This window comes from Vombatus ursinus, unplaced genomic scaffold (assembly GCF_900497805.2).
Source record: "Vombatus ursinus unplaced genomic scaffold, bare-nosed wombat genome assembly UNPS02014810.1, whole genome shotgun sequence".
NCBI lineage: Eukaryota > Metazoa > Chordata > Mammalia > Diprotodontia > Vombatidae > Vombatus > Vombatus ursinus.
Genome location: NW_020954588.1, coordinates 596,381 through 620,748, shown reverse-complemented (window position 1 = coordinate 620,748; position 24,368 = coordinate 596,381). Strand labels below are relative to the sequence as shown.

General features: G+C 38.7%; 1 protein-coding gene and 1 pseudogene across 4 annotated transcripts in view; both read left to right on the top strand.

Moving 5' to 3' along the window:
- Positions 1 to 24,034, top strand: part of DOCK10 (dedicator of cytokinesis 10) — a 273,934-nt gene extending 249,900 nt beyond the window's left edge. For all 4 annotated transcript variants that reach the window (XM_027875937.1, XM_027875940.1, XM_027875941.1 and 1 more), the window contains 6 exons: positions 7,558 to 7,704; positions 11,426 to 11,636; positions 13,751 to 13,941; positions 16,811 to 16,911; positions 17,130 to 17,268; positions 23,355 to 24,034. In XM_027875937.1, coding sequence (XP_027731738.1) covers positions 7,558 to 7,704; positions 11,426 to 11,636; positions 13,751 to 13,941; positions 16,811 to 16,911; positions 17,130 to 17,268; positions 23,355 to 23,471 — 906 coding nt within the window. In that variant the 3' untranslated portion in view covers positions 23,472 to 24,034. The remainder of the gene's footprint in view (positions 1 to 7,557; positions 7,705 to 11,425; positions 11,637 to 13,750; positions 13,942 to 16,810; positions 16,912 to 17,129; positions 17,269 to 23,354) is intronic.
- On the top strand, positions 17,822 to 19,554 carry LOC114053073 (annotated as a pseudogene).
- Positions 24,035 to 24,368: the final 334 nt, after the last annotated feature.

Here is a 24,368-nt window from a genome sequence, read left to right as displayed (position 1 = left end):
CCTTGGGTAACAATGCTTTCGTTTTCTAGGATCTACGGAGGTATTTAATATTAATTGTTTGTGGGGTACTAGACATGCTGTAGGAAGCATGTCTAATGAAGACTCAGAGCTTTAGTACTCAGGACTTGCGCAGAATAAATTTCCCATCCTATTACCCACCTTCCTTTGCCCTCTTGTATTTTGTATGTCAGCTCATCCCCGAAATTTCCCTGAGGTTCAAATTGCTGGCATTAATGAAGGAACAGCTGTAACAAAACAGCCACTCAGATCAATGAGAACCTCCGGCTCTTTTGCTCAGTGTCTGGACAAAGAAGGGAATGCCCAGTGCAGAAACTGAAGGGCCAGGTGCCCTTAGAATCCTTATATAGGGAGGGAAGAAGGAAATGAATGGGTTGCAGGAATGTTATCCCCTCTCCATCTGACCTCAATAGGTCTCTACATTTTTAAACAGGCAGAGACTCTTCTGCATTCAAGTGATTCCATGTGGATTCTCAATCATTTATCTGCTCTACAAATTCCTCCTTTCCTCTTAGCTCTCAGAGGGCTAATCAGCCTTGGTGTAAACAAATTCTGAACCAGCATTATTCAGAAACTCTCTCTGTAAATATACACAATTGATTATGTGTTTTATAGCAGAATAGTAGAGGCTCTTCCATTTCCTAAGATGACAGCAGCCACCATCTTCAATGAGAATGGGCAACAAAAGGAAGCCAAGGAGACCCTCAAATATTAGAATTACATATAAAGAGATGTAAAATTTTTTCTAAGTTGGCAGTGATTCCACCGTATTCCCCCTTTCTAAATTCGACTCAAGCTTTTTATTGTTAATAACTGTTTCTAATTCAGGTAGTTATTATTATCCCATTTTAGCATAGGGTTTTGTAGTCTGCAAAGTTCTTGTTAGGTCACTAGTAAAATACACACACACACACACACACACACACATACACATATATATATGTATGTATATGTATATATATGTATATATTATACATAATCTATTATCCCCATATTTGCAAATGAGGGCACTGAAACTCAAGGGATTTAAATAACTTGCCCATGACTACCATCAATAAATTAAAGAGTAAAACTCTAAGCCAAGTCTTTTGACAGAGTCCAAGACTCCATATATATAAGACCAAGTGGCTAGGTTGCATCGTGAATCAAGTATTGGACTTGAGAGTCAGGAAAACTGAGTTCAGATCCTTCTGTAGATACTCTCGGTGTGATGCTGAGTAAGCCATTTAACCTATTTGAGCCTCAGTTTCCTTATGTGTAAAATGGAGATGGTAATAGCACCAACCTCACACTTTTTTTGTGAGGATCAAATGAGTTAACTGTGTAGACTGCTTTACAAAGTTAAAAGTACCATGTAAATGTTAGCTATTGGTTTGATAGTGAGATCATTTACCTGCTGGCTGTTATCATTATTGTTGTTTTTATTACTAGCTTGCAAAATCGTCATAATAATAATTAGACATAGGTAGTAAAGGTATAAAAGTAAAAGGCAGCATATTGTAATGAAAGGAATGCTGGCTTTGGAGTCCAAATGTGCCACTTGTGTGACCTTTGGAACATTACTTAACATCTCTAGGCCTCAGTTTCCTCAACTGTAAAATTAAAGGGGTTGACCTGATGACCTTGGAAGTTTCCTCCAGCCATTAAATCTCATGTCCTATGGTAAAGGCATGATTATTTGACAGCTCAAGCTCTCTATTAATGTATAGTTTTATACCCTGTGTAATGCAATGTTCATTAACGTTCCTATGATGGCTTCTGTTTTCTCTCTGAACTCTCTCACTTGGTTGGTGACTTCATCAGCTCTCATGGGATTATTTATTATCTCTAAAGCAGATGACTCTAAGATCTATATATCCAGTCCTCATCTCTCTCCTGATCTGCAGTCCTGAATTACCCGTTACCCGTGGAACATTTTGAATTGGATGTCCATTAGGCATCTCAAATTCAACATATCTAAAACATAAATCATCATCTTTCCCCAAAATTCACCCCTCCTCTGGATTTTACTATTTCTGTTGAAGGCATTAGTATCTTCTCAGTCACACAGTTTCACAATTTTGGTGCGTTCTCTACTCACACATCTGACATATCTAAAGAATATTTACACTTATGACACTTTTTGTCATTTGTGCCTCCACAGTTCTCCCATACTTCCTTCTTTCTCTACTCACATAGCCAGCACCCTAGTTCAGAATATCATCACCTCTTGCCTAGACTATTGCAATATCTCCAAGTCAATCTCCCTGACTTAAGTCTTTTCCCACTTCAATCCATCTTCCACACAGCCACCAAAGTAACTTTCCAGGCAATGTCAATCCCCCTTACTCAAGAAATTCCAATGGTGCCTTCTTGGAATATTGGGTATCAGAATCTTCTATTGGGCATTTCAAGCCCTTTATAACCTGGTTCCATCATACCTTCCTAGCTTTATTAATACATTACTCCACTTTGCATACTCTATGCTCCAGGCAAACTGGATTTCTTACTATTCTTCACATATAACACTCAATCTTCCATTTCTTTGCCTTTGATTATGTTCACCATGCATGGAATGCACTCTCTCCTCACCCCTTCTCCTTGGAAGTCAAGGCTCCACACAAGCTCAGTCTTCTGCAGGAGGCCTTTCTTTATCTCCCCAACTTCTTGGGTTGGGGGTACCCCAAATATGTTCTGTATGTGTTCTGTATACACTTAAATGTGTGCATCTTGTTTCCCCTCTTAGAATGTAAGTTCCTTGAGGGCAAGTTTCTCTTTTGTCCTTGAATTCCCAGCCTCTCCTTTGAGCAGTGCATAGCACATAGTAGGTGCTTAAAAGGTACTTATGAATTGATCAATTGACCAGATCAGGATTTAGAGCTAGAAGAACCTAAGTGATCATCTAGATCAGACCCCCTCATTTCACAGGTGAGAAAATTGAGGCCCAAAGAGGGAGCTTACCCAGAGATCCAATGGCTAGTAAAAGAACAGAGCTGAGATTCAAATTCAAGATTTCTTCTCTTCCCAAAGCAAAATAATGCACTGAAAAATCTTGACTTACCTTCAGAATCATCCAAAAACAATAAATTTTGTTCATTTGACATTGTAATGTAAAGCATATTTTATCATATATTGCTTCTTTGAAAATTGCTATTCGTGTATAATAAACTCCACTCTAAATATTTAATTAAACAGACTCCGCTCTATTGCATTATGTTAAGTCAACAGAGCCTTTATTAAGCACTTACTCTGTTCTAAGGCTAAGGATATAAAGAAAGGCAAAAATAGAATAGATGAAAGGAACCTCAGGGGGGGAAACACTAGAAGGTAGAGGGACTGGGAAAGGCTTCCTGTAGAAGGTAGAGTTTGAGCTGAGACTTAAAGGAAGGTGGGAAAACTAAGAGATGAAGGCAAGGATGGAAAGCATTCTAGACATGGTGGACAGCCTGTACAAATGCACAGAGAGGGGAGGGAGAGTGCCCTGTTAAAGAGCAATACATAGTCAGTGTAATTGCACCATAGACCGTATAAATGGGAATATAATCAAAGGTTGTGCCAAGTTGTAAAGAGCATATAAAGAGGACTTTATATTTGATCTTGGATGTAATAGAGAGCCTGAATTCTGAATTCATTAATTTTATTGACTAGAGGAATAGCAGAACACTGTCTATATCATTATATGTCTCTTTTTTCCTGATCAACTGTTAGTACTTGAAAGGTCTATAAATGTTGATGGGGGCACTGCCCTCATCAATACAAATTACCAGCCCTGCATAACGTAGTAAATAGTCTTAGAGAGTTCTTAAAAACTCTTAAAAATGCATCATCCTAGGGGCAGCTAGGAGGCACAGTAGATAAAGCACCAGCCCTGGGGTCAGGAGCAACTAAGTTCAAATCCGGGCTCAGACCAAACACTTGACACTTACTAGCTGTGTGACCCTGGGCAAGTCACTTAACCCCAATTGCCTAACAAAAAAAAATGCATCTTCCAGTGACCAAACTGATGATGAGCCTCTCTGAACTTAGCTAGGCTCATTTGGAGGCAATAGCTATATAATCTGTCACAGAGACCACACTTCCTGGGACATCAGAACATTCCAGAGCTAGACTACCACTGGCATTCCCTTCAAGAAGCCAGTGAGGCCTGAGGAGAATTTCAGTTGAGCTTCCTGATCAAACATCAAAGTGCTGGGGACCTCACTGTCTCCTGACTTGAAATGGGGTTCTGCAATCTGCTCACCACCTTGGGACATGGAGCAAAAGGGAAATAGGTCCTGCAATACCTCATTGTTCCTGTTTGTACATCAGTTATTTTATAAAAGAGCTAGGTGGCACAGTGGATAGAGTGCTGGGCCTGGAGTCAGGAAGACTCATCTTCATGAGTTCAAATCTGGCATCAGACACTTACTAGCTGGGTGACCCTGAGCAAGTCGCTTAACCCTGTTTGCCTCAGTTTCCTCATCTGTAAAGTGAGCTGGAGAAAGAATGGCAAAACACTTGAGTATCTTTGCCAAGAAAATCCCAAATGAGGTCACAAGAAGTGAAGAACAGCAAAAACAAAATAGTTTCTATGCAAGAGAAACCAAATAAACATGACCATAGCCACCCAGAATTCAGTTACTACCACCTCTTTTATCTCACACACTTCAACAGGTATTCTGATTACCTTAGGGTCAGGGAGCATAGTGTAGTGAGTAGAGGAACTGAACTTGAAGGTTTGAAGACTTAGGTTTGAATTCTACTTCTGATGCTTATGATCTATTTGAGACTAGATAACTCACTTTATTGCATTCAACCTCATGGGTAAAATGACAGTAATAATATCTGCTGTCAGCACCAAAAGAAAGACATGGATGAGTTTTAAAACATTTAGTGTTACCTTTGCAAAGGATTGGAGATGCAACTAGGAAAGCAAGATAAGCCCTGCCTTCAGGTAACTTACATTCTAATAGGGGAAAATAATAATATAGGAGGCTGGTGGCTAGAGAAATGATATATAAATTGTAGTATCATCATCTTCATTATGACAGGTACTCTCAACTCATCACTTCAAAAAAATGCTGATTTTGTCAGTGTAGATACTCATCCAACAACACAGATCAGAATACCACTATGGCTTTCATTCTGAATTCATGAGTTTCTGTGTTCCCCCAAAGTTTATCCCTTCTTCTACACTTTCTGATAATGAACCTCTCCAAATCTAGACAGACTGATTCTCAGTTGCCACCAGACCCATCCTAGAAACTTTTCCAGCTTACCTGAATGTGCCAGGACCAATGCTCCAATAACACAGCCTGAAATGACCTTCAAGTCTCTCCCATATCACAGTGATTCATCAGAAGAGGACTTCAGTGAAGAAAATGATTCATCATACTCTTTGAAGGCAGGGTTATCAACCCTGTTTTACAATAAGAATGCTGGGTTTCCAGTCAGAGAACCTGAGTTAAAATCTTAACACTATCATTTATTTGTCACGTGACCTTGGGCAACCCACTCTCTGGGTTTCAGTGAGGGGGTTGGACCAGATGGTTTCTGCATTCCTTTCCAGTCCTCAAGCCATAATCTCATCTTAAAATTACCTAAAATGCAAGATCCCTTCCAACTCTTAAATTGGTTATCCTATGATTACTATAGGTGACTTTGTATGTGGGATACAGTGAAGTTAGAGATTTTAACCAATGCCACACAGTTGGATATCACCAGCCTGGAAAAAAAAAAATGAAATTCAGGATTCTGAAACCCATTACCTGCCAGTCTATTGACTTTGAGATGCATAATTAATAAGTAGGTGACTTTTATAAATCACTTTATGGCTTGTAAAATGCTTTACACAAGATTTGTATTGACATATGACCAGGGTGCCTCTACCCATGCGTAGACTAATGAATCACTGACCTCTTGTACACACTTTCAATGTCATATTTCATCAATCTGGAGTTTGCCAACATTTGGTCTAGAATATCATCAAAGAAATAGATTTTGAAAAGCACAGCTGCACAGCAGTGTCATCTCAAGATCAATGCTTAAATCCAGAGTTTCTATACTGTACTCTATCCCATATAGACTCTATATTGTTCCAGTTTCCAGGAACCTGAGTATGTGCACCAACAAACCAATACAGGGTGGAAATGATTTGGGTTGTTAAATAGTCCATCTGTGCATATCATTTCCTACATGATTTAATAAAAAAAAAAGTTGCTAGAATGTTTTCTAACAGTGCCCCCATGAATAATAAATGTATTTTTTTTAATTCAACAAAATTATAAAAGTTTAATGGTCTTCAGTTTGTGATTTGCAGCTGCTTGGCAAGACTCACTAAGATCTTTTTTAGAGAAACAGACCAAGACAAACAGATAGAGACAAAGAGATAGTGAGAAAGAGCACACAGAGAGACAAAGAAGCTAAGGGTGTTCTCAGGTTACACCCAGTGTAGGAATCTCACCTAGGCTTGATGAAAGATAAGCCAGCCAGCATGAGGCAATAGAAAAACTACTAGATTGGGAGTCCTGTGTCTGACACTTAGTAGCTTCTGACCCTGAGCAAGTCACTTAACCCTGTTTATCTCAGTTTCCTCATCTGTAAAATGAGCTGGAGAAAGAAATGGCAAGCCACTCTAGTATCTTTACCAAGAAAACCCCAAATGGGGTCACAAAGAGTTGGACATGACTGAAGTGACTGAACATGGGAGTTGCTAGGACCTGAGTTCAAATCCTAACTCTGCCACTTACTACCTCTATGACTTTGGAAAAAATCATTTAATCTCTCTGACCCTCAGTTTCTTCATCTGTAAAATGAGGTGGTTTGACTAGACCTCTATTACCCTCTCCAGGTCAAAATCTATGAGCCAAGCAAATTAAAGGGGAGAAAGGTAACATTTTCCCACAAGAAAAAACTTTGTATCTAAAACCCTATGACACATTATCATGATTAATCCTTCCCAGTATGAATCTGCAAACACATTAAGAAATCATTTTGTTTTAAAAAATATGAATAAGTAAATTACATCAAGCCCTTTAACTATGTTGTCTTTGGAGATATCGTGCCAATTTATTTTCAAAGTGACGGCACAGGAAAATGCCAAAATTATAGATTATTTTGTCTTGACTATATTGCCAAGTTTTATGTGTGTTAAGCTAATTAAAGAATCCCACGTCCCACAGAGTATTGTCTCCTATGGTTATTCCAAGGATGTGTAGATTATCTGTAAATTAAATGTAAACTGATCTCCAGATGATGCCGAAAATTGCTGGTTTTGTGTTCTACAACAGACTACCACATGAGGGCATTCTCTCCCCAAAATTCATGAATTTTTTGTTCGTTTCTGACTAAAAAGGCTTAAAAAGGCAGAAAACGTGGCTGCATTATTTTTGCAAGGTACTCCATTTCTGCTTCTAACATGAACTTTGGGTCCATGGGCCAGGTCATTGGTTGATGCTGAATTTTAACAGATAACCAGTTGCTCAAATGGCTTCTCATTCAAGCAAACAACTTCTTTCTCTTGTCATCTCTAAATTTGCTTCCTGTCATTACTAAACTGGCGGTTTGTTTTCTCTTCAATAGGGATTTTTTGAAGAAGAGGAAGGTAAAGAATACATTTATAAAGAACCTAAGCTAACAGGTCTATCTGAGATATCCCAAAGACTCCTGAAGCTTTATGCCGATAAATTTGGTGCAGACAATGTGAAGATAATCCAGGACTCCAACAAGGTAAAGAGAAAAAAATTGATTCAGGTTAAACCTCATGCAAGAGTTTCCTTGAGTCCTTTTAAAATAGAAGCAATATCTGTAAGCCCTGGGTTAGCAACTTAATCTCTGCCTCTGAAAAGCATGGTGGAAAGATCTCTGGATTCACTCAAAATAGCCCTCCTGAGGGTTTGAGGGTTTGGGGAGGGGAAGGTATGTTTTCTATTTCAATCTTTGTTAGTACAGCTTCTGGATTTTAAGATTATCATTATAATGGCTGTTCATAGAAATCACCGAATTTTCTAGTACCTCAAGAGCTGGGCTCTAGCAAAAATTGTGAATTAGGCCAATTTTATCTTGGTTCAAAGTCACCTCGGTTTTTTTCCTTATGATTTCCTCCCACCACAATACCAGGTACCAGGTTGACTTCTAAGACCCCCACCCCCAGTGCCCTTCGGATGTAATAACAACAGTGAATAGCATTAAATCTGCATGGTCCATAAGTAAAAAATTTTGAGTTAGCTAGGTGGTACAATGGATAGATCACCAGACCTCAAATCAGAAAGACCCAAGTTAAATCCAGCCTCCAATACTTACTAGCTATGTGACCCTGGGCAAGTCACTTAACCTCTGTCTTTCTCAATTTGCTCATTTGTAAGATGAGGATAATGATACCATCTACCTCCCAAGATCATTTTGAGGATAAAATGAGATAATAGTTGAAAAATGCTTTAGAAACGTTATAGGTACTATATAAATAGTAGCTATTATTATTATCGGGCAGCTAGATGGCACAGTGGATAGAGTGCCAGGCCTGGAGCCAGGACTTGAATTCAAATCCAGCCTAGACATTAACTGTATGATCCTGGGCAAGTCACTTAACCCTATTTACCTCAGTTTCCTCATCTGTAAAATGAGTTGGAGAAGGAAACGGCCAACCACTCTAACATCTTTGCCAAGAAAACCCCAGATGGGGTCTTGAAGAGTCAGACATAGCACAACAGAACAACAGTATTATTATTCTGTCCTGTGATGTTCATAGGATTATGGGAGTTAGAACCAGAGGAAACTTTGAAATCATATATGATCATAGACCCCAAACTGAAGCCATGCTAGATACCATTTAGCCTAACTCCCATTTTACAGATGGAGAAACAGAGGTTCAGAGATGTGAAAGGACTCTCCCACATCAGTAACTAATAAAGTAGTAGAAGGCAGAACTGGGCCTTAAAACCAGGTCCTGTGACTTCAAATCCAGCCCTTGGGAGGAAACCAAGCCCAGTGCTCTGGCCTTTGTCTTGGGGGCCTCCACTACCTTGCTCTTTATTTGATAGCCAACACAGGAGGTTAGTGAATTCACCTTACAGGGGTTTGCACCAGAGGAAAGAATGGAATCAGTGGAATTGAAAATTTAAAAAAAATATATTCACAGAAATATAATAGGATAGTTATTTCATTCAACATACAGCATTCATCCAACTAGAGGTTTTTTAGGGGCCTGTTATGTGCAAAGTTGACTGCTAGGTGGCGCAGTAAGTCAGCTTCCTAAATTCAAATCCCGCCTCACTAGGTGTGTGACCCTGGCCAAGTCACTTAACCCTGTTTGCCTCAGTTTTCTCATCTGTAAAAGAAGTGTGAAAAGGAAATGGCAAACCAATGCAGTATCTTTGCCAAGAAAATGCCAAATGGGGTCACAAAGAGTCAGACAGGACTGAAAACAACTGAACTACAAATGTGCAAAATTAGGTTGCCCGTATAAATAAGAGTTAGACCTTGTCCTCAAGTTACAATCTAGTGAAAAGGCTGAGTAATACAAATAACACAATCAATATTTACAAAGTGCTTTAAGTTTTGTAAAGCACTTTATGTCCCTCACCTCATTTGGATCCCACCACAATCTTGGTAGTTATGTGAATCACACTTTAGAGTTGTTCCATTTCCAATTTCTGACTTTAGCATCTCATGTCAATTAAAAGATCCCTATTACAGAAGATTGTGCTAAAAATTTTATGGTTCTATTTGCTGCATGCTATATACACGTAGGCTACTATTGATGTTTTTGAGGAGCCATTCACCGCTCAGTAAATGGCACTGGATTAGGTCACATAGGTAAATTATTCATGGATCAATCCAAAAGATATCTACCCTCTCCTCAAGAAGGTGACATTATGAAGCAGGCAATGCTGCTTTGAACATTTCTACTTTAATAGATAAATGTTCTCATTACTAAGGGGACTTCCGCAATTAGTGAAAAGCACAACTCAGCCGTGCCATCTCATCCTGTATAATTCACACCCATATCTTTCCCCAGATGCTGCATACAGAATACATCCAACATGCTGCACGCCTGCCTGTATTTATTAATATTTTATTGGTGCCATTGTGGTACTAGACATTCATAGAACCAAAAAAATCCATAATGGAATAGACTATGAGAAATTCAATATGGTATAATATGAAAAGAGACAGCTTAGAGGAATGAATAGAGGCCTGACCTATATGTCAAGAAGACCTGAGTTCAAGTGCTATCACCAACAAATACTAGCTATGTGACCACAAGCAAAGCCTTAACCTTTCAGTGTCCCCAGCAACTCCCTTGGACTATCAGCCATAGACAAGCTGTTGATCCTAATTGACACCCTAGGAATTTCCCATGTCAATAAAGTCCCAGGTCTGCTCCCCCACTAAAATACAAATAGTAATGAATGGTCTGAAAGTCAGAGATTCCAATTCTAGATATGCAATTAAAAATCTGTGTGAACAAGGTATATTTATTCAAGTCAATGAGTATCTATTACTTTCTCTGAGCCTTCTTATCTCATCAGTAAAATGAGGAAAATCAATCTCTAGGTTCCTTTTAGCTATAAAATTCTATACCTGTGTCCTTCTCAAACAGGAGACAAACACCAGATGCATTTTGTTTGACTATCAGGATAAAATGCAGGCAAGAATGGCAAATGTTTTTCACGTAATCAATGCCAAACATTATCATGTGGTGAATATAGCCATGGGGCCCTAAGACATCAAGACTTCACTTGATTTTCGGGGTTTCAAATGAAACAAATTACACACACCAAGAGGTTTGCCTCCATAACACTATTTTCATCTTCTAAAATGTTATGTTGATATGTCTTTTTCTGGTATAGTAGCAAAGCAAAAGACTGGGAGTAAAGAAATCATTACTGGTTCTGCCAATAACCAACTTTTGTTGTTGTTAAGTAATTTTTCAGTCATGTCTGACTCTTTGTAAGCCCATTTGGGGTTTTCTTGGCAGAGATACTGGAGCGTTTTGCCATTTCCTTTTCCAGATCATTTTACAGATGAGGAAACTGAGGCAAACAGGGTTAAGTGACTTGGCCAGGGTCACACAGCTAGTGAATGTTTGAGGCCAGATTTGAACTCGCAAAAATGAGTCTTTTGGAAGTTACACACTGCACCACCTAGCTGCAGACTATGTGTCTGCGTTCAAACTACGCATCTTTAAATAAATCACTTAAACTTTCTATGCCTCTGTTTCTTCATCCATAAAAAGAATGGATGGACTTGGGAAGGGTCCCTAAGGTCCTTCCCCACTCTCAAAGGACATGATTGTAAGATCCTAATAGGGAAGGAATGATTAGAAAACACATTCTAAGGCATTACATTTTACACCTTTTCAACAAGGGCAGTAGTGGGCAAATTTCAAAGACCCATCAAAGTCTGTCAGTCCATCAGTTTTTCACTGCAGGTAATGGTGTTCCTACAGGTCAACCCCAAGGATTTGGATCCCAAATACGCCTACATCCAGGTGACCTACGTCACACCTTACTTTGAGGAGAAGGAAGTTGAAGATCGAAAGACAGATTTTGAAATGCATCACAACATCAACCGTTTCGTCTTTGAAACGCCATTCACGCTGTCGGGCAAGAAACATGGTGGGGTTGAGGAGCAGTGCAAGAGGAGAACAATACTCACAAGTATGTGCTAGTGTGGCAAAGGGGCCTCATGGTGAGATCTCATCAGTGACCAAATTTTTATGCTGGCTCTGGACCAAGCAATTCTCAATGTCTGAGATTAGTAGGTGGGGGGAAGGATGGACTGGCTTGACAACACATATTGTTGTCGACTCAAACTCAACGCTCCACCCCCACCTCTGCCTTTGCCATGCCAAGGGTGAGGAACCTGCGGCCTCATGGCCCCACGTGGTCCTCAAGGGCAGCCCTTTGACCAAATCCAAACTTCACAGAACAAATTCCCTTAATAAAAGGATTTGTCCTATAAAACTTGGACTCAGTCAAAAGGCCGCACCCAAGGACCTAGAAGACCACATGTGGCCTTGAGGCCGCGGGTTCCCCATCCCTGGCCTAGGCTGTCCTCTATGCCTGGAATACCTTCCCTCATCACCTCTAACTGGCTTCCTCCCAAGACTCAGCTCAGATTCCACCTATGGGAAGCTCAGTCCCACCTCCTCCTCTCCAATGTCTTTCCTTCTCAAACCACCTTCCATGTACACTATATATCCTGTAGGAATCTGGCTAGTCATGTTGTCTCCCCCATTAGAAGGTATCCCCAGTTCTTAGTGGAGTGCCTGGAACTTACAAAGCTCTTAATATAAGTGGGAAGGAAGGGGAAGGGAATAAACAGTTATTTTGTCTTTCCTTAATTCAATTCAATGGTAGTCAACAAGCATTTATTAACTGCCAACTATATTCTAGGCACTGTACTAGACACAAAGAAAGAAAAAACAGTCATTGCCCTCAGGGAGCTCACATTCTACTTTCTTTCTCCATGAGTTCTTGGGATGACAGTACAAAATAAAAAATCTTCTTGTAGTTGTTACACCCAGTAAGCAGAATGGCAGTGACTTTCAAAATCCCAGTACTCCAAGGGACTCTCCATTCACTCCTTCCACTGTCACGATTAGGTCCCTAGGGGCAAGTCTATTGGCTCTCAGTTTCCCCATCAGTAAAATGATGGAATTGGACTAGATTAGGGGTGGGAAATCTGTGGCCTTGAGGACGCATGTGGCCTTCTAGGTCCTTGGGTGTGACCTTTTGACTGAGTCCAAGTTTTATAGAACAAATCCTTTTATTAAGGGAATTTGTTCTGTGAAGTTCGGATTTGATCAAAGGGCTGCCCTTGAGGACCTAGAGGGCCACATGTGACCTCGAGGTCACAGGTTCCCCACTCCTGAACTGGATGATCTCTAAGATTTTTTCATTAAATATTAATGAAGTACTTAGTGCAAGGCAATGTGTTATTATAATAACTCTTATAAAGCATGTTACAGTTTACAAAATGCTTTATAGATGTTATCTCATTTGACCTTCACACCAGCCCTATGAGGAAGGAGCTACTATTATCCCCATTTTACATATTAGAGAACTGAGACAATGAGAGGTTATATGGCTTGCCCATAGTGGCACAGTTAAGAAGTATCTGAGGCAAGATTTGAACTCAGGCCTTCCCAGGTCCAAGGCCCATATTCTAACCACTTCACCACCTAGATGCCTGGCTGGTGGGGAAAGAATGCTAGTCTTGGCATCAGAAGAACTTGGTTCAAATCCTATCTCTGAAACATGAAAGTCTTCAAGCCAGATTGGTTGAAGAAACTAGAAATATTTAGCCTAGAAAAGAGAAGCAGGATGGGGGCGGTGTGCAGGGAAGGGGGTAAACATTAGAGCTGTCTTCAGTTATTTATTGATAGGGCTGTTGGTCAAATTAGAATCAGACCTTCTCTCCTGGACTTTAGAATACAGAACTCGGAGCAGCACATGAAAGTTACAAATAAGCAAATTTCAGCTTGATATTAAGAAAAACTCCCTGTTAATTAGCTACGCAAAGGGGGACTGGGCCAGTTCCCCCTTACTGAACGTTTGCAAGCAGAGACTGGACAACCACTTGTCAGGTAGAGCTTCAACTAGATGGAGTCTGGGATCTCTTCCAACCTGGATTCTAGGATTCTTGGAATAACTAGATCACAAGGCAGACATTGAGAAGTACAGTGAGTGAGAGCAGTCCCGAGTCCTGAGGCATCCTTTACCTGCCACTGCCCTGATCCTTTAAATGCCCTTGAATTTCCTTTGTCCAGCAAGCCATCTGTTTCCCTATGTGAAGAAGAGAATTCAAGTCATCAGCCAGACAAGCACAGAACTGAATCCCATTGAGGTCGCCATTGATGAGATGGCCAAGAAGGTTTCTGAGCTTAATCAGCTTTGCACGATGGAAGAGGTAGACATGATCAGACTGCAGCTCAAACTCCAAGGGAGTGTCAGCGTCAAGGTAACTATGATTTGGCTCATTGTGGTGATGATACGTCTACCTATGAGAGAACTTTTTTTTCCCTCTTGTTCCTCTTTTTTTTTTCCTTTTCTAATTAAAAAATATTTGTTATAAGAGATGGCTTTTCAGAAATGTGGGCAACATAAAAACAAGAGATATCAATTAAAAAAACTTTTTAAAAAAGAAAATGCTCTCTCAAGAGTTGAAGTAAAAATCTGTTAGAATAGAAACTTTTTTCAGTGCAGAAGGCAGGGTGTAGGCTAAAAGCTAAAATTCTTGTTAATTACAAATGGATTTCAGTGCATATCTAGCCATAATAAACATATGGGATTTACATACATGTATACATATATGCATATGTGTACATATAAGTGTGCATACATAGGTGCATACATGTGCTCATGCCTATATGTACCTTATTCCATATACAGCTAAAACATCAATTGTTCAAATTATGTAAGCATGTACTTCGGTGTACATCAATGAATCAGTCAATAAGTATGCATCAGAAACTATGCTAAGTCTGGCAATACAAGTTATCCATTTGATATGGAGATATGAAATTTCTAGAAATTTTGAAGTCATAAGGAAAATGTAAGTTTTATAAAACTTTTTTAAATGCTTCAAAATTCAATTTTTCAATTCAGTTCAGCAAATTCTATGTCTTCTATGTACAAGGCACTGTGCTAGGTGCTGGGTATGTGAATATTAAAAAAGAATGGTCTCTGTCCTCAAAGAGCTTATACTTTACCAAGGGGGATAAGATACATATGCATATAATATAATACGAAGGATAAAATGAGGATAAAGGAAAAAATTATTACCATTTTTCGCAGTGATTTACATTTGAATCCAAATAGTTCTCAAGCATTAACATCCTTGCAGAAGAAAACCTCACAAGTTTCTGAAATGTTTACCGACTTACCAATGCTTCTGACTCTAACAGCTATCTCCGTAATTATCTGACAGTCACAAGCATCCATAGCCTGTTGAAATATAGTAAGTGGTGGAAGCCACTCTGTTTAGCTTCTTCTTTTTCTTTCTTCTGCCCCAACTTTACTCTTTTCAAGCCCTTAGCCCACATTTTAAAAGTTGCAAAGAATAAGAAATTCAGATATTTCTAATTCTTTTGCTATCAGATTTGAAAGTATACACATCCATTTTTGGTTCATTCAACAACTATTTTTGGATTTCTTGTATGTGTCACATAAGGAAGGAGGTGCTATAGGAGATACAGAAAATAATATCATACATCATCCATGCCCTCCAGTAGCTTACAGTCAAGTTTTGGAGATTAATACAAATAACTACAGCATAGGGTGATACGTTTAAAGTGAGGGAGCGATCACACAACTAAAATTGTTCTTTCCAAAGTTACCAACAGTCTCTTAACTGCTAAATCTAAAAGTCTTTTTTTTAAAATTTTCAGTCTTCATCCTTCTTGATTGAACTGCTGTATTTCATTTTGTTGGCCACCTTTTCCTTCTGGATACCCTTTCCTTTCTGGGCTTTCCTGACATTATTCTGTCCCGGTCCTCCTCCTCCCTGTCTGACCATTCCTTCTCAATGTCGTTTGTGGACTCATCGTCCATATCATGTCCCCACCTGTCAGTGCTCCCCAATGCTCTGTCCTCAGCCCTCTTCTCTCTCTCTCTCTCTCTCTCTCTCTCTCTCTCTATATATATATATATATATATACACACATACACATACATATATATACATATATATATATATATATACTCAGTGACCTCATCAGCTCCTATAGGTTTATCATCTCTATGCAAGACGCCTCACATAAATCTCTATATCTAGCCCCTGCATCTCCCCCGAGCTTCAGTAATCTATCACCAACTGCCTATTGCACATTTCATAATGGATATCCCAGAGGCATCTCGAACTCAACATGTCAAAAACAGCTTATTCTTTCCCCAAAAAAGTCACCAATCTTCTAAACTTCCCCATTTCTGTCAAAAACACCAACATTCTTCCAGTCTCCTAGGTGTATGGCCTCAATATTATCTCTCCATCCCACACATCCAGCCAGTTGCCAAATCTTGCTATGGTTTCCTAATTGATCTCCTTGTTTCTAGTTTCTCCTCACTTCAATCTGTTTCCCATAGCTGCTACCAAAGTGATTTTCCCTAAGGGCAGCTGCTACCAAAGCGATTTTCCTCAAGGGCAGATCTGACCATTTAATAAACTCCAGTGGCTCCCTATTACCACTAATATATGGTTTTCCCTTTATCTTTTAAAGTCCTTCAAAAACTGCATACAATCCATTTCTATAGTCTCATACATTACTTCCCTTCTCACACTCTACAAGTCATCCAAACTGACCTTCTCTGTTCCTCATATATGGCACTTTGTTTCTCCTCCCTGAGCTTTTGCATTGGCTGTCCCCCGTGTCTGAAACATACTCCCCCCTCAGATTCACCTCACAGAATTCCTTTCTTCCTTCAAGGCAGCTCAGACATCCCCTTCAATATGAAGCCTTTAGAGATCCACTCTAGTGCTCTCCCCCTTCCAACTAGCTTGTGTTTATTCTCTTTATGTTTATTCAGCATAGACTTAAATATGGACGTGTCTCATCCATTAGAATGTCAACTCTTGAGAAGAGGTATTGTTGCATTCATTATATTTGTATCTACAGCATGGAGGCAATTAATAAATGCTTGTCAGTTAACTTATTTGAGCAATCTCTCTGAGCTGAAGAGGTCAGGTGAAACTTCTCAGAAAAGGTGGGACATGAGCTGGGCCATGAAGGATTATTAGTAGTTTGATATGCAACAATTAAAGAATAACCTTAATAAATGCTTGTTGATTGATTGATTGACCTCCAATAGCCTAAAACCATTCTTCCCAATAGGTAAACGCAGGGCCTATGGCTTATGCCAGAGCTTTCCTTGAAGAAACAAATGCAAAAAAATATCCTGACAACCAAGTAAAGCTTTTGAAGGAAATTTTCAGGTAAATTTTTTTTTATGCTTGAATCTTTTTTTCCCCTAGGAGGGAGGGAGAGAAAAGAAGGTCAATAAAATGTGACTTAAGGAATGTTGTAAGCATATAAGGGAAGGCCAGAAAAAAGCCCTCATAGAAGACAGCTCATGTTCAGTGATGGCAGGACGCTTTCTTCCATCAGCACATTTTTTAGACCATATTTAATCTGCGTACTTTTGTCACCAAAGGCAATTTGCAGATGCATGCGGGCATGCCCTTGATGTTAATGAGCGCCTCATTAAAGAGGACCAGCTGGAATATCAGGAAGAAATGAAGTCTCATTACAAGGACATGCTCAGTGAACTCTCCACAATCATGAATGAGCAGGTGAGTTTTTTTTATTATTATTTCTTATAAATCCAAGGCCAAAAAGTTTCACAGAAGTTTATCTGGAGGGGTGACTGACCTGGTTAATTTTAAGCTCAGTATAAGAAGCAGACACAGGAGAGATCACCTTGCTACTAAATAATTCAGTCTATCCCTAAGTTAACCATTAGATGAATACTCAGTTTCTTTCCTCCCCCAGGCAGAAGACCCACTGCCTCAAAATAACACTATGAACAGGAAAAACCATACTTCTAACCATATTCCTACCTCTCTTATCTGCTAACACCCTCCCCATCCTGATATATCTGGTTTCTCCACATTAAGATAGATAAAGGATGAAATCACAAGCCTGATGCATAGGGAACCTGTGATCTCAAACCAGGGCATCAAACACAGGCCTGCAACACTCCCTTGTGAAGTGTGAACCCGATTAAAATGTAAGGGTGAAATATTTAAGAAAGTACATGAAATACAACAAAACATAGAAATTTTATTATGTCATTTTCTAAGTCAACATGGCACCCACAGGAATCCTTATGTACAGCCTAGTGGCTCCCATTTCTATTTGAGTTTGACACCATTGATCTAGAAAATGAAATAAAGAACACCAGGATTTAGGCCTAGATTCCTACTAACGTAATTATGACCGTACAGAAGCCAGCTACTCAACAAGAAAGTTTCTGCTGAATCAGGGTCAAACTCAGTCTCTGCCTGAAGGAAATGTTTTCTATATTCCCATAATCTCAGATGCTAGATTTACTTTAGGCAGAGTGAAGTGCCTTCTTTCACAGTTTTGTCCCTTGTAAATGCAAGATGTTTGATAAAAATATATCTACACACACACACACACACACACACACACACACACACACACACACAGCCGGCTCCTTGAAGACAAGAACTGTGCCTTATGTCATCTCTGGTACAATACATTGTACTAAATGGTGTTGAGTTATATTCAATAATTTTCTCTCAACTCAATCTTTGTAGGCTCCCTAGAGAACAGATAATTATAACTGGACCTAGCTTTTTGGTCTGAGCTGTATGTAGCAAGGGGCTGTGTAGACAGCAATGCATTCCCAGGTTTCAGCCCTCTCCCACTGGCTCCACCTCTGTAACCATGATGAAGCAGGCAGTCTCCTTCATCATCTCCTTCATCAACAATTTCTTGGCCAGTGGCATCACAACTGCAGTCTCCTAGACTGTGATGGCTCCCCTCAGGAGAGCCAAACTACTACTACAGACACAGAATGCAAGTAAATAAATTGCAGCTAATACACATTACAAAGGTATAATGGATTTTATCATCTGAATTCCAAAGAAATAGGAAATGCTTTCCCATTTAGACCATCTAGTTTCAATGCTATTTTGTAGAACCATATCCCAAGATATGACTTAGCAAATGTCATCAGATAATCCCCACCCAGGCCCTTGACTTTGCCTGTAAGAGTAAGTATGAGCAGGGGTTAGAGAGAGGAGTGGACAAGCATACACCATTTTGGAGAAAATTTGCAGTAATCTTGCCTCTGGTGGGGCAGCTGGAGCCACTTGTCTCAGCTTGGATTTTGTGAAAACGTCCCTGGCTGCTGATGTTGGGAAATCTGCCATTGAAAGAGAATTCAAAGGCCTTGCAGACTGCCTTGTAAAAGTCACCAACTCTGATGGAATTCACATCTAATATCAAGTTCAGTAAAGGGTATTATTATCTTGAAAGGTATGCTCCCAGATCTTAAGAGCATTCATTTTGTGATAAGTTGAATGACTGCACTATTCGGTAACAGGTGTGGTCTGCTATCTCTTTGATACAGTAAGACTTAGAATAATGATAAAATCTGGACACAAAGAAACAGATATCCTATACACTGGGACAAGTAGGAGGAAGATTGCTAAAGATGAGGGGGGCACAGCTATTGTAAAGGGTACCTCATCCAATGTTCTTAGAGGCGTGCGTAGAACTTTCACGCTAGTCCTGTACAATGAATTGAAGAAAGTAATCTAAGTACCTCCTAACTAAAAATGGAAACGTGACTATAGATCATATAGAATACTTGCCCATACTTAGCATTTTAGACCACTTAGCTTCAAGAAGTTCCTGCCCTCTTTTTTTCCAGGCCAGATTATGTTTGTAGAGGAATTAAGAAAAACTCTTAGAAGAAGGGACACATTTATTGTGATCCATTTTTCACACGACAGAACTGATGATTTATTGGTTTGGAGAAAATAACAGTTACCGTGGGTCCAAGAAAGCAGATCCGTTTAGACCATCTAATTTAAATGCTATTTTGTAGAACCACAAATTTGTGTTCCAGTATTTATTTTATTAGTTATTTCTATTATTTGTACTTAAGCACTGTACATATATATGCATTTGCATATATGCATTTATATGCATATATTTTGCACAGATGAATATTTAGCAGTTATGATCTTCATTGGGCACTCTGCTGCAAAAATGCTAAGTACACAGATCACTCTAAGACTCCTGATGTAATAACTGGATTATCTAATAAAAAAAGGAAAGGAAAGGAAAGGAAATGAACTAGCACTCGAGTGAAAGATAGGTATTATTTTTAGATGATGTTTCCTAGAAATATATGATAAAGCACAAAATTAGGAAAGGAAAACAGAAAACTAAAAGGCCTAGTATATGCTTCATGTCTTTTGTGGGTAAGAGAAATGAGCCAAACAGTTGGCCAAGGTGAAGAAAGCAATGATACTATTTTCAATCATCTGTGTAGCCTTTGAAAATAAAACTTGGAGCACAAATACTTTTTTCTTTTTTTCTTTCCTGACAGCTCTGTCATGGTCCGTGTTTATACAGCTTCTGTTCTTCTATGTCTAACATTTCCCTCAATACTGTAAGCAAAAGTGGTATGTTTTGCTTTTCTTATGTCTATATGTCTTTTGTTGTCTTTCCCATTCCTGTCTCTTGCCATTTTCCCTTTTCCCTCATATCTTTCACCTCCTCTGAAAGCTCATTGATGATTAGTATAAATGATAAATAAGCTTCATTTGCTCATTCCAGCTCCATACAGTAACCTCTGAAGTTGTATAGGAGAGAAAAAAAATCCCACTTGTCACAAATTCCTGTACTGTCACATACAACCACAAGAGCATTTCTACCTTTTTTAGACTTCGGCCTCTTCAGTTGGTGATGTGGGTCAAATAATTCAATTAGTATTTAACATTCTTTTACACAGAGGACAGTTTGCCTTTCTCCATGTCATAATTGTTATTGCTGCTAAAACCGATAATCCATTCCAGATTAATCTCATTCCATTTTTTCATAGGGTTACTGAGCTGGTAGATCAGGGGACTTCTGGAGACACAGTACAACTAAATATTAGCAAAGCATTTGGCAATTTTTCATGGTATCCTTGTGGACAAGACAGGAGAAAACAAGATGGACAATCATATAGTTAGATTCATTCATAACTGGTGAAATCACTGGATGTAAAGAGTATATATCAATGGCTGATGTTACTCTGGGGGAGGGTCTGCAGCCAAGTGTTGCCTGACTCCATCATTCGTCCAAAATTTTAACAGTGATTTGAATAAGAACATAGATGCCTTTTTTATCAAATTTCATCACAAAGCTATGGGATATCTAAGATGAGAAAATCTGCTCCAAAATGATGTCAAAAGGTTATAACAATAGGCCAAATAAAGGAAGATGGCATTTCACAGGGATCAATGCAAACTTTTACACTTTGTTTTCTTTTGTTTTGTTCTTAATCATATACATTCAACATGGTAAAGGTAGAAGGTAATGTTCAAAAGACCTGGGAATCAGAATTGAATGGCAACTACAGTAAAAGTTAACATTGTAACATGACTATTGGAAAATATAATTTGATCAAAGGCTGCCTCAATAGAACTATGGTATTTCAATCAAGGGAGGTTCACTGTGTTTATTCTTTATCAGGCCATACCTGGACTACTAGTCTCAGTTCCAAACACCATATTTTAAGAACAACAATGACAAGTTAGAGTACATCTAGCATAGTAAGGAGACTGAAAACCATGTCATGTGATGAGTTGAAAGAACCAGGGATGTTTAACGTAGAAAAGGGAATACTTAGGGTTTCATTATAGCTGGCTGTAAATAATTGAAAGTCAAAAAAAAAATTGAAAGTCCAATATTTGAAAAGCAGATTAGACTCACTATATCTGGCCCAACATGGCAGAATTAAGATAAATAGATGAAAGTGACAGTAGGAAATTTTTTATTATAAGGAAAATTTCTTTACAATTAGAGCTATCCAGAAATGGAATGAACTGAGTCATTAGGTAGTGAGCTCCACATCACTGAAGGTGTTCAAACAAAAGTTAAATGGGTGCTATAAAGAAAAATGACACATTTGGTAGACATTGACCTAGTTGGTCTTTAAGGTCCCTTTCAAGTTTAAGGGTCCAAGACACTCTACAAATACATTTGCTGTTAGTACTGAACCCTCCAGTGCTTCCAAAAATAACCAAAAGAAAATCCTTCTTTAGAAGATTCCAAGGTCAACTATCCTATTTCTTGAATCTGGGTTTCATTTTCCTGTAGGAAGATGTTATCAATTAAGGACAAAGATTAATGCCATATCCCATTACTCCTATGCCTGAGAACAGATCAGGAATCCTAAGGTCATAGCTAGTAAATGAAAACCAAGACCTTTATCTGCCACTGGGTGACCTCAGAAACATCACTTAACCTATTTGAAGCTCAGTTTCTTCATCTTAAAAAATGAGAAGGTTGGAATAAGTGACTTAAAAGTGATATTCCTATTTTTTCATTTAGGTATATTTTAAACTAAAGATAACAGATCAGTAAATTCAGCCATGGTCATTGGCATCAATCTGAGCCTGGAGAACGGGACAATTCAATTCTTCCACATTCTGATTCATCACATGCGGTGTTTGGGATCCTGCATTTCTGCCATTTTTTTTTTCAGGCAAAATTTCTGGCAAATCATAGGCCTTGGTTCCTTTGATCATTGCAGTTATGTGCTTCTTCTGGATGCAAAGGTCCATAGATGCCATTAGACATAAAACAAAAATGTATGCATAATCTATGGAGATAGAGTGAATATAAAACTATGCATTTAGAACTAGATAAGATCTAGAAGTCTTCTACTCCAAGGCTTTCAGGTTACAAAGATGGAAACTGAGGCTGAGAGATGTGAAATGATTTGCCCTTGGTCTCATATCCAGTCAGTGGCAAAATCAAGACTTGAACCCAAATCCCTCTGACTCCGATCCAATGGTCTTTCCACTACATTGTCACATCGCTTCTCAAATGGTCAGTCTGGGTTTCCCTTAAAGCTTCTTTGGCCCCAACCTGAAAAGTAAATGAAATGCAAAGGATATTCATTTATATTTCCATTATCAAAACAAAAACTACATACCATACTCATTTCACATGCTTCCACCCACTTTAGCAATTTCAGGGTGGTTGAAGAGTGCTGGAATCTAATCTCTAATGAGACAACTGTAATAAAGAGAGCAGGAAGGGAAATGATGTTTCCAACACTGGAAGGAAATTCAAAATAGTCTTCATAATATCTTTTCAGTAAGAAAACATATTTGAGGTTATTTTTATAATGATTGACTTGGCTTATAATTACTAGATCCAATTCATATCTGGCCCATTAGAAAATCATTCAGTTATATTTCAAACTTTTAGAAGGTAAAGCCCAGGAGAGGAAAAGTTTGGCTATTATTTTTCCAGAAGCATCCACAACAAATTGAAATTTCAGCTGTCTCTCTTTTTACCACAGAGAACTGGAATAAATGAAATGTAAGCTTTCATGGTAAGGTAAAATTACAGAAAATCAAATGCGGGTATTCTCAATGATGTTAATAACGTCTGGTGCATCCTTGATCGAAGGACTTGCTGTTTCCAAAGTTCTCTCTTCAAATTGTACTCTTATTATCAGACTTTGTGCTTAGATTCAAAAACCACCGAATTGCCTTTTATAAGATGTCATAAACAGTTTTTTTGTTAAGCATATTTTAAAACCTCAGCAATGTAAATTTCTCATTTTTAAATATACATGAGGTATTAACCATGATTTCTTGACTTGATGTTTCTCTTAAAGATTATGTGCAAGGAGGACCCATCAAAACAAGGAGTGGAGCGAACCTATCCTCATGTCATTAATAGGACAAGCAACCCCCCACCGACGACCTTGGCTTCACCCAGCACCGATGTCTGATGCCAGCTGCAACCTTAGTCAGACCTCTACCTCTAGAGGACTTTGGCGTCTTTGAGCCGATCCTGAGGGCTATAGTAAAACTGGCAAGGGAAATATGGTTTTAATTTATTCTAAGTCTTCATGGTGTTAATATATTATTTTTTACATTGCTAGCTTGAGAATTTTGCCAACTCCAGTATTTGCACATTTCCTATGGTTTGGTTTTGTTTTGTGTTTTTGTTACTGAACAAAGTTTATGAAGCCAGGCTGGATACGTGCTATAAATTTCCAATAGATGTGTAGCTCTCAGCAGCAAGCAGGGAATTTGCTGTGAGAATAGGTCTAATACCAAGTCCTAGTATACATATTTTAAAGGTCAATGTGGTTGTTTTGTAACATTGAAGCATATTTCAGTTGTAAATAGAAGATGTGTAAAATATGTCATTTTTACAAAATTGAACAAAAGAGACTTTTTAGTTCCTACTTATGACAATACTAAAATTATATGGATAACCTTTGAGATACCAGTATATTAAAATATTTGTGTATGTGTACAAAAGTGTTGATAAAGGCTAATCTTTGAAGCTTGATGAGTTATTTTATTGTAACATATGCTCTTAGAAGCAATGAGATATGAAATGACTGTGGTATATTTTTTTTGTTTTGTTAATAGAAATAAAAAATACACATACTTTTCATCTTGTTTGCTCTTCAGGTTGGGACCAAAGGGGCTTTATTAGAAATTCAGGGAAAGTAACTTAGCTGCCCCCTACCTGTCGCTAACACCCAAACTAATGGAGGCAAGCACAAGGAATCATATCTCAGCTTCAAAGTTCCTCCAGAGGTGAACTAGGTTGTCTTCATGCCAGCAATCAATCAAGAAATATTTATGAAACACCTGTAACTCTCTAGGCACTA